The 11,208-nt window shown below is 41.0% G+C and overlaps 1 protein-coding gene across 5 annotated transcripts in view; it reads left to right on the forward strand.

The window, feature by feature from the left end:
- The window catches only part of SLC18B1 (solute carrier family 18, subfamily B, member 1), a 47,722-nt gene that overhangs the window by 26,004 nt on the left and 10,510 nt on the right, over positions 1-11,208 (forward strand). For all 5 annotated transcript variants that reach the window (XM_010844280.1, XM_010844282.1, XM_010844279.1 and 2 more), the window contains 3 exons: positions 158-305; positions 2,591-2,747; positions 9,300-9,436. In XM_010844280.1, the coding sequence (XP_010842582.1) occupies positions 158-305; positions 2,591-2,747; positions 9,300-9,436 (442 nt within the window). The remainder of the gene's footprint in view (positions 1-157; positions 306-2,590; positions 2,748-9,299; positions 9,437-11,208) is intronic.

The raw sequence follows: 11,208 nt of genomic DNA on the forward strand, positions 1-11,208 counted from the left end.
AATAAACTTCACTTACGTAAAAAAAAAAAAAAAAAAATTCATATTCTAAAGTGACTTACTTTAATAACTATTATCGAGGTGTTACTGTTTTCAGTGAGTACAGTTGAAAAAAAATAAAATCAATTTGGCATTTGAGGATTGTTTTATTCTCTTTTAGTCTCTTGGACCAAGTTCCAGAAGGACCAGTGTTTATTGCTATGTGCTTTCTACTGAGAATAACTGATGCAATAAGTTTTGAGGCAGCAATAACTGCCTCTTCTTCAATCGTTGCAAAGGCTTTTCCAAACAATGTGGCTACAGTATTGGTAAGTATTTTATACACTGTTCCTGTTTTCCTTTTAGTGTAGCTAAAATGTTTGCTTGACCTTTCAAGCCAAAGCTGGGGCCCATTCTTCTAGACCTGCTTTTTTTCTACTCTCTATGTTTGTTACCTTTTACCCCAGTTTCTACTTTCAGCAGCAGGCTGTCAATAAATGTACCCTTAGTCTTACTTAGGTGCTTTTCCTGGCCTTACAAGCCCTTAAATGGCAAAACCAAATACTCCTTTTTACCTCTTAAAAAAAAAGCCTCCATAGTAATATTTGCTATCTCTCTGTAGCCTAGATTGTGGCTGGGCTGCCTGAAGCAGATTTATACTAGAGTCCTGTTTCCACTTTTCCCAGAGTCATGGAAAGGATGACCCCATGAATCGCAGCACGCCAGGCCTCCCTGTCCATCACCAACTCCTGGAGTTCATTCAAACTCACGTCCATTGAGTCGGTGATGCCATCCAGCCATCTCATCCTCTGTCGTCCCCTTCTCCTCCTGCCCCCAATCCCTCCCAGCATCAGGGTCTTTTCCAATGAGTCAACTCTTCGCATGAGGTGGCCAAAAGTATTGGAGTTTCAGCCTCAGCATCAGTCCTTCCAATGAACAGTCAGGACTGGTCTCCTTTACGATGGACTGGTTGGATCTCCTTGCAGTCCAAGGGACTCTCAAGAGTCTTCTCCAACTTACTTTACCATAAAAATCCAGAGCCTGGTAGCATCATATTGACATACATTTTCATATATTGCCCAGATGCCTTGACACAGAGTATTAGTGACATAGCAGATTCTTGTCCCAGCTTTTATCTGCTGCCTTCTCTCCTCTGGAACCAGGCATTCCTGAAGGACTCCTGGTTTGTATATGAGAATAGGCACCACCCTCACCTTTCCTGGTGGCTCAGAGGTTAATGCCTCTTCCTCCAGTGCGGGAGACCCAGGTTCAATCCCTGGGTCAGGAAGATCCCCTGGAGAAGGAAATGGTAACCCACTCCAACATTCTTGCCTGGAGAATCCCATGGACAGAGAAGCCTGATAGGCAACAGTCCATGGGGTCGCAAAGAGTCAGACACGACTGAGCGACTTCACTTCCTTTTCTTTCTTTCTTTCACTTTCAGAGACCTCAGATCTAATCAGCTCAGTACCATGTTCCCTCATTTACCTGTATTAATACTACAGTTTGAAAGTTTTGACCATCAGGTAAACTATTTGCTGTATAAATATAAATATCCACACTTTTATTAAGTATATACCCATATGTATTTATACAATTAATGTAAGTACATATATCTGTATATGTATTGTATAACTGGATAAATTCGCTTTAGGTTCTATGGCAATTTGTCATGCCATGGTGGCCACTGTAACAGATACACTATTTCCATTTCCATAAAGTATATTTTTTAGAGGGGTTCAGAAAGATGCTAGTCAGTTGACATGCTCTGTAAAACAAGGTTTTGTGGCTGAACATATTTGGAGTAGGGCTTTGCTGTCCTGCAAGTTAGAGGTGGTCAGTTCACATTAGCATGAGTTGTTTTCATTTTATGTGTGAACAGACTATAACATCGGAGAAAGCAATGGCACCCCACTCCAGTACTCTTGCCTGGAAAATCCCATGGACGGAGGAGCCTGGTAGGCTGCAGTCCATGGGGTCGCTAGGAGTCGGACACAACTGAGCGACTTTACTTTCACTTTTCACTTTCATGCATTGGAGAAGGAAATGGCAACCCACTCCAGTGTTCTTGCTTGGAGAATCCCAGGGATGAGGGAGCCTGGTGGGCTGCCGTCTACGGGGTCGCACAGAGTCGGACACGACTGGAGTGACTTAGCATAGCATAGCATAGACTATAACATTTGCCCATTTTCCCACAGTACTGCTGATTTGCCTCATTCATTAACAGTTGCTGTCATGGTGCTTTTGGGAAATTAGTCTTTTATCAGTACTTTTTCCCTATTCTTTGTTTGTCTTTTTTTTTTTTTGCTGTCCATAGTTTTTCATATATTCATGTAATCAGAGTTATCAGTCTTCTTTTGTGTCTTCTGAGTTTTTATGTCATAATTAGAAAATTTGGTTCACTGTAAGGATTAGGAAAAAACTCTCATATTTTATTTTTCTAGTACTTTAATAATTTCAATGTGCATGTTTAAATTTTTGGTCTATCTTGGTGGGTGGTGTGTGTATAAATTGTAAAGTGGATAGAATTTTTTTCAGAACTTTCTATTAATGCTTTGTTCATTTTTCAAATGAAACATATTAACTCAATTTTCTTTTGTTTTCCCATTTTTAGGGAAGTCTTGAGACTTTCTCTGGACTGGGACTAGTGCTGGGGCCTCCTTTGGGTGGCTTTTTGTATCAGTCCTTTGGCTATGAGGTGCCTTTCATTTTTCTGGGATGCATAGTTCTGCTGATGGTTCCCCTCAACATGTGTATTTTACCCAATTATGGTAAGACCTAATTTATTGCTCATTTTAAGAATCTTAAATTTAAGTATTTTTATGCCTTTGTAGGAGACCAATTTAACATATACTCACTTTCATTTTATATAATCACTAATAGATTTGTAGTGCATGCTGAAAGAATCAATTCTCTTTTCAGAAATGTTGCAGTGGGCAATTAGTTTATATAAATTGTCATAAACTCTTTCTGACCTATAGAATTAGCAAATATTAAATTTCTTATCATAAAACATATGCAATGCCCACCAGATGTCTTCCTGAATTCTAAATTAAAGATTCTTTACATCTTTTAATGTAAAGAATCTTTCCATTACAAGGCACTATGCTGCTATGTCACTTCAATCGTGTCCAACTCTGTGCAACCCCATAGACGGCAGCCCACCAGGCTCCATCGTCCCTGGGATTCTCCAGGCAAGAACACTGGAATGGGTTGCCATTTCCTTCTCCAATGCATGAAAGTGAAAAGTGAAAGTGAAGTCGCTCAGCCGTATCTAACTCTTAGCAACCCCATGGACTGCAGCCCACCAGGCTCCTCCATCCATGGGATTTTCCAGGCAAGAATACTGGAGTGGGGTGCCATTGCCTTCTCCAAAGGCACTGTGACAGGAGGACAAAGTTAGACCTTCCTTCTGAAGGTTTCTTGTAGCTGTGTGTGCAGCATAGCTCAAGTGTGAGGACTCAGGGCCACATCAGGCAGTAATGGAAATCGTCTTGGCTCCGAAGCTTCATGCCCTGTAGGAGTCAACCTATCCCATAACAACTCCATAGGCACAGCTGCCTGGGTCTCCACAAGGCACGTTCTGGGTACAAGAGTCCCCAAGCTCAGGGAGGCACAAAGCGTCGAGTACTGATGGCTGGTTTATAGTTCTTTCTGTACAGATGAAATTTACGAGTCAAGGATTATTTTCATTATAAGCCAGATTGCCTAGTAATGGAATCGGTATTTTACCATTATCAGATTCCTACTGTGACACAGCCACCGAGTTAGCTCGAGAGCTGGAGGAGAGCCTGTCGTCTTTCTGTGCATAGTGATAGTTGTTTCTCTAGTCAGGCATCCCGGACTGGCCTCCTATTGTGTTCACAGGTGAACACTTGGCTGTCAACTAAGAAACTGACACCAGGTCAGATTCTCTTGCAATAGGGGAAAGAGTTCTGTTTACTCTTTATCAATAACATCATATAGGGAGAAAAGATGGCTTACTAGTTAATTGTGAGATGTGGTATTTAGAACTTCTGTGATTAGGTGCTGGACTGGCCCCAGCATCAGTAATTCTTTGAGTCCTGGCCTGCTCTCCTCATCTCTTCCCCTCCCTCCCACAACATGGTATCTTTTGAAGCCCCTCTAATCACTGTCAGCCTAGTTACTTGGTACTTATTTCTCTTTGTTCCTGTTATTCCTCAATTAAAAATTTCCTGCATCTTTAATTAACGTAAAGCTCCAGTTGTTCATTTGCTCAGTCATATCTGACTCTTTGCAACGCCATGGAGTGCAGCATGTCAGGCTATCTCCCGGAGCTTGCTCAAACTCACGTCTATTGAGTCAGCAATGCCATCTAATCATCTCATCCTCTGTCGTCCCCTTCTCCTCCTGCCTTCAGTCTTTCCCAGCATAAAAGTTTTTTCTAATGAGTCAGCTCTTTGAATCAAGTGGCCAAAGAATTGGAGCTTCAGCTTCAACAACAGTCCTTTGAATGAATATTCAGGATAGATTTCCCTTAAGATTGACTGGTTTAATCTCCTTGCAGTCCAGGGGACTCTCAAGAGTCTTCTCCAACACTACAGCCAAAAGCATCAATTTTTCATTGTTCAGCCTTCTTTATGGTCTAGCTCTCACATCCATACATGACTACTGGAAAAACCATAGCTTTGACTATATGGAGCTTTGTCAGTAAAATAATGCCTCTGCTTTTTAATACATTATTTAGGTTGGTCATAGCTTTTCTTCCAAGGAGCAAGCATCTTTTTATTTCATGGCCACAGTCACCATCTGCAGTGGTTTTGGAGCCTAAAAAAATAAAGTCTGTCACTGTTTCCATTGTTTGCCCATCTATTTGCCATGAAGTGATAGGACAAGATGCCATGATCTTCATTTTTTGAATGTTGAATTTTAAGCCAGCTTTCTCAACTCTCCTCTTTCACTTTCATCAAGAGGCTCTTTAGTTCCTCTTCAGTTTCTGCCATTAGGGTGGTGTCATCTGTGTACCTGAGGTTATTGATATTTCTCACATAACCTTGATTCTAGCTTGTGCTTCATCCAGCCTGGCATTTCACATAATGTACTCTGCATGTAAGTTAAATAAGCAGGGTAACAATATACAACCTTGATGTACTTCTTTCCCAATTTGGAACCAGTCAGTTTTTCCATGTCTGGTTCTAACTGTTGCTTCTTGACCTGCATACAGATTTCTCAGGAGGCAGGTAAGGCAGTCTGGTATTCCCTTTTTTAAAAGAATTTTCCACAGTTTGTTGTGATCCACACAGTTAAATGCTTTAGTGTAGTCAATGAAGCAGCAGCAGATGTTTTTTCTGGAATTCTCTTGCTTTTTCTATGATCCGACAGATGTTGACCATTTGATCTCTGGTTCCTCTGCCTTTTCTAAGTTCAGCTTGAACATCTGGAATTTCTCAGTTCACGAACTATTGAAGCCTGGCTTGGAGAATTTTGAGCAATACTTTGCTAGGATGTGAGATGAGTGCAATTGTGCAGTAGTTTGAACATTCTTTGGCATTGCCTTTCTTTGGGATTGGAATGAAAACTGACCTTTTCCAGTCCTGTGGCCACTGCTGAGTTTTCTGTATCTGCTGGCATATTGAGTGCAACATTTTCACAGCATCATCTTTTAGGGTTTAAAATAGCTTAGCTGGAATTGCATCACCTCCACTAGCTTTTGTTTGGCCCACTATGCTTTGTTTTGCTTCCTAAGGCCCACTATATTTTTATGAACAAAATGGTTTGGCAAACTTTCTGTTTATCCAAGTAAGGATCTTGTATTTAGATTGAATGGGAGAAACTGATATACATATTTTTAAATCTCACAATTTATAATGTTAAAGCTATAAATATAGATTTAGGTGTTCCCATTAAGGAGTACCTTTAAAAATTATTGTTTTAGGAAAGCTTATAGGTAAGGCTGGAAAGTTAAATTTCCTTTTATTTTGATGATATTGGCAGAATTTTGTGTTCTATAAGTTCTACTCCACTCGTTTACTTCCGTTTAAATCCATAAACACTGTGGATTTGGGCTACTAAGAGTCAATTTCAGTCCCTTGCTGTCTCTCATCCTTTATATCTGCTTGCCAAGTGTCCTCTTCTGTATTGTGCTAAAGAAAAATCCTGCACAGCTCCCCCCGCCCCCAAACACCACCCCCCCTGCCCCCTCCAGCCATGCTATTTGGCATGTGGAATCTTAGTTCCCTGACCAGGGGACCAGGGATGAACCCATGCCCCCTGCAGTGGCAATGCGGAATCTTAACCATTGGACTGCTGGGGAAGTCACTAAAGAAATATTTTTAAAACGCAGTCATGTACGTGACAATCCTCTTTTTTTAATTTAATTTTTTAAAATTTATGTTTTTAACTGGAGGATAATTGCTTTAGAATGTTGTGCTGATTTCTGCCATACAAAAACGTGAATTAGTCATTAGTATACACATATCTCCTCCCTCTCGAGTCTCCCTACCACCACCACTCCCTCCTCCCACCCCTCTAGGGATGCCTGTGTGTGGTGCTTGGTCCCTTCGGTCATGTCTCACTCCTTGAGACCCTGTGGATAGTAGCCTGCCAGGCTCCCCTGTCCATGGGATACTCCAGGCAGGAATACTGGAGTGTGTTGTCACGGTCTCCTCCAGGGGATCTGCCCTACCCAGGGATTGAACCCACATCTCCTGCGTCTCCTGCGTTGCCAGTGGATTTTTTTTTTTTTTTAACCACTGAGCCACTGGGGAAGCCCCCTGTAGGGATGACAATCCTCTTAATAAAAATGCCTGAATCCATGAATTGTGAGCTTTACCTTGAAAGCCACTAGAAGCTGTTGTTAGAGGTTTCTGAGGCAAGTCATATGAGCTGGACTGTCTCCCACTTCCACTCTACCAAACTCCAACTCACCCTTCAAAACTTAATTGTATGACCTCTTCTGGAAAGTTTCCCTGAACCCTCTCAGTCGTTGATCTAAATGCTGAGTCAGTAGTGCCGCAGTGCTCTGCGTTTTTCCTGTCCCTTCACACCTGAAGGCCTCTCAGCTTCCTTACCTCTCAGAGCAGCTTCCTGTGGCAGGCATTGTCAACTATGGAGTCATGTCCTCCAAGAAGAATGTATCAGAATTGGAGGAAGCAGAGAGATTTTTAAGGAGGTTGGAAAATCTCCCTGGGTGATTCTGCTATGTGTCTCTGGAAACAGGTATCACCCTAAGTTTTCATTACTTGGGCTTCTTCAACAGCTTAGCTAAACTCATGATGTGTTCATTTTCATGGACATTCCTGTATGTTCTTATGGTGATAATCCCCTTTCCCACCTTGCATTCAGAGAAAGGGACTATTTATTTCATAATAGTTTGTCTTATGCCATAGACCCGTAATACTTCTATATACACAATAAATGTAATTGATTAAAGTTGATCCTTTATCATTGTTATTTTAAACATTGGTAATACACAATCCAAAATCCATAACCAGTGAAGTCTCCCTCCTGGCCTGCCTCACTGAGCCACATGGTGGGCTTAGCCCTTTTCTAAGTCAAATCTGTAGTGAAACAGGTTGGGTTCGAGTTTGGTTCATCATTGACTATTTGGCTAACAATTAAGAAACCAACACCACAGTTTAACTGTATCCCTCTTATCCTGACAAATATAGCTGGACCACACTTGATGCTTCTTTTGTACTTTGCTTCCTACCAAATCATTATTCACCAAGAATTTATTACATAATGAGTTCTGTTGAAATGAGGATATGTCAGTGCTGCTCCGGCCCTCAGAGCTTCCTGGCCTAGCTCACTGCACAGTCTCCTAACTTGCCTCCTGTCTCTATTTCCCAGGAGACCACAGGTGTAGCTCTTTGAACTGCAAATCTGATTCTCACTTCTTGTTTGAAACCTCTAGTGATTTCCTGGGCTTCTTAGCCTACTTTACAAAGTCCTGCATCATCTTATCACTACATCCTTCTGCAGTATGATCTCTCCTCCTCCAAGCTCCACCCTCCTTCTTTACTTTTGCTCTTCTGTTTCCTCAAACAGAATACTTTCCCCTCACTTTCGAGTCTCACAATGAGCCATTCCTGGATAATATGCCTGGGTTATTCTTTCCTCCTTCTTTCCTTCCTCATCTCAAGCTCATCCTTTAGACAGTAATTTAGATATTACAACTTTCATAAATTCTCTCTTAAACAGCTTTCCCTCTTTATTAGGCAACCCTCTCATATGCTCCAATTGCTACCCTCCATCCTGGCTCTCAACCACACTTTTTTGTAAGTTCTCTGTGAGGTCAGGATCTGAGTTTGTCTTCTTTGGCTTTGTGTGCCCAGTGATTTGGCATATCTGACTCAGCAAAGATTTTGTTGAGCACATTAGATGGAAGATAGGAAAGTGATCAAACAATAAACCATGGAAGATGAAACGCAGTTTAGGCTGCTCAATTACATGATAATGGAGGTAAAATTTGCAGGATGCTTAGGACCAGAATGAGGCTTTACAGAGTGGCTAGAGATTGAAAAATTAGCAGGGGAAAAAGAAGGGAGTTATAGGATATGATTGGAGGCTTGGGAACAACCATGCCTGGTGCTTGGGACAGTGCAGAAGTTGTGTTGCTGTTGGGGAAATGACAGCACCTGAGGTTGGTGCTTCCCTATAGCTCAAAGGATTTCCTGTAGCTCAAACAGTAAAGAATCTGCTTGCAATGGAAAAGACCAGGGTTCGATCCTTGGGTTGAGAAGATCCTCTGGAGAAGGGAATGGCAAGCCACTCCAGTATTCTTGCCTGGAGAATCCCATGGACACAGGAGCCTGGCGGGCTACAGTCTGTGGGGTTGCAAAGAGCCAGACATGACTGAGCGACTGACACGAGGTTGGCTCTCAGCTGACCTTGATGCCAAATTGAATGTACTCGTGATTCACTAGCGTCCCTTTCAATCCAGTGTTTTTCCATAAGCAGAAAAAAATTGTCTTTCCTCCTCAGCACACACACATTGTTGCCTGATAAAACATCTGGTTTTTCCTACCACCAAGGGCAACTTTATGTGTTCTCTGTCCCATCTGGGGAAAGCCTTCTAGATGATGACCTATAACCAAGACCACTTCTCCTCATACTCTGATTCCAGTTGATTTTTTTTTGAATCTGAGAAATTATTTTTTAAGTACCTGAAAATGGCCTCTAGGTTTGAATAACTTATATGCAGATGTTGATAATGTGCAATTTTAGGCAAACTCAGAGGTATGGTTGTTTTGATTACTGGATAAAGATGACCTTACCAATTTTACTTTTGAAAGTAGACTGAAAGATTAAGTTCAGCAATGTTAATTAGTCTAATTCCTTTTTAAATTTTTACCCCAAAGAGTCTGATAAAGGGAAACACTCATTCTGGAAACTCATCACTTTACCCAAGGTTGCCTTTTTATCCTTTGTCATCACCTCATTCAGCTCCTGTTTTGGCTTCCTTGATCCTACACTGTCCCTCTTTGTTTTGGAGAAGGTGAGTAGCTTGGTGATGAAAACTCCCCATTGTGGTAGGTGCACATAATTGCTTGTTCTCAGGCCCTGCTTGCTAGAAAGTCCCGGGTGTGGCTGCAAGGAGGAGGCAGAATGAAATCTATACATCAAGATAGCCTGTACCTTCCCTCTGTGATGTCCCTATAACTAGGGGTCTGATTTGTGTAAATGCTCTTTCTCCTAGGCCTCGCTCTAGTCATCATAGATCTGGCTTGGACAGCATCCTGACTGCTTAACAAGGATACTTTCCTCTGTTTTAAATTCCATTGAGGCATTTGAGGTTCTGAGTGGCTCATTTAATGTGAGGTGTCCTTCTTTTCTAACAGATCCCCTCTGGGTCCATTTACTTTTAGTCTATTGCATATATGTGAAAGACTATGAACTATACTGACCTGAAATGGGAGAAAGGAACCAGGAGTCTCTATTTTTTTAATGCTAAAAATGACTGAATTTTAAAGTTTGATGTCATACCAATTTGTTCTTTGATATTTTTGAAAAAAGATTATTAAGAAATAATGCAATAGAGTATATTACTGGGCCTGATAGTTAATTATACTAGAGAGTTAAGCTGTGTTTATAAAGACAGAAATCTACTAGCTGCAGCCCGTGTTCACTTTGAGGCCCTAGAATGAAGAAAGTACCATTATCAGAAACACAACCCCTTCAAGTCACTCGACAGTTTAGGGTATTCTACGGGTAAACTTGGGGACTGTAATTTTACTGTCAGGCCCAAGTTTTGGAAAATAATATAATATTACAATTAAGCAGTGAGCATCTATGAGGTAATGCATAAGAGAAATATCTTGTGTTTTCAATGACACATTCCATTCATATTATCAACAACAAGTCTGCTTAAGAGTCATTTTTCTTCCTTTTAAGAACTCTGTCCAAACCTTGAAAAAAATTTTAACAATCTTTCCTAAACCCAGGTTGCTCATGTCTAACTTATAAAAATCTTTAGAAATGTACTTCCCTGTTTTTCTATCACATTTTTTTTTCCTGTTGCCCTTCTTCTGCCTTATCTGTTGTTTGAATTGGCTTTTTACTGTCCCATTATTGGTCCACCAGTCTTTTAGGGAAGGAAGGGGTCCACCCTGTTTTAAAATCAGAAGAGGATATTTCTGACTTTTATATCTCGCTACTGTCTTTAAAAGGCTAATTTTTAGCTTGAATTATGTGATAAAAATTGTTAAAACATATACTGACCTAAGTAGATCCCATGTGCTTAATTAAAGAGTAGTATTGTACACGAGAGAGGGATCAAGACCATCCCCCATGGAAAAGAAATGCAAAAAAGCAAAATGGCTGTCTGGGGAGGCCTTACAAATAGCTGTGAAAAGAAGAGAAGTGAAAAGCAAAGGAGAAAAGGAAAGATATAAACATCTGAATGCAGAGTTCCAAAGAATAGCAAGGAGAGATAAGAAAGCCTTCCTCAGCCATCAGTGCAAAGAAATAGAGGAAAGCAACAGAACGGGAATGACTAGAGATCTCTTCAAGAAAATTAGAGATACCAAGGGGACATTTCATGCAAAGATGGGCTCGATAAAGGACAGAAATGGTATGGACCTAACAGAAGCAGAAGATAGTAAGAAGAGGTGGCAAGAATATACAGAAGAACTGTACAAAAAAAGATCTTCACGACCCAGATAATCACGATGGTGTGATCACTCACCTAGAGCCAGACATCCTGGAATGTGAAGTCAAGTGGGCTTTAGAAAGCATCACTATGAACAAAGCTAGTGGAGGTGATGGAAT

Source organism: Bison bison, unplaced genomic scaffold (genome assembly GCF_000754665.1).
Source record: "Bison bison bison isolate TAMUID 2011002044 unplaced genomic scaffold, Bison_UMD1.0 scf7180017864198, whole genome shotgun sequence".
Taxonomy (NCBI): Eukaryota; Metazoa; Chordata; class Mammalia; order Artiodactyla; family Bovidae; genus Bison; species Bison bison.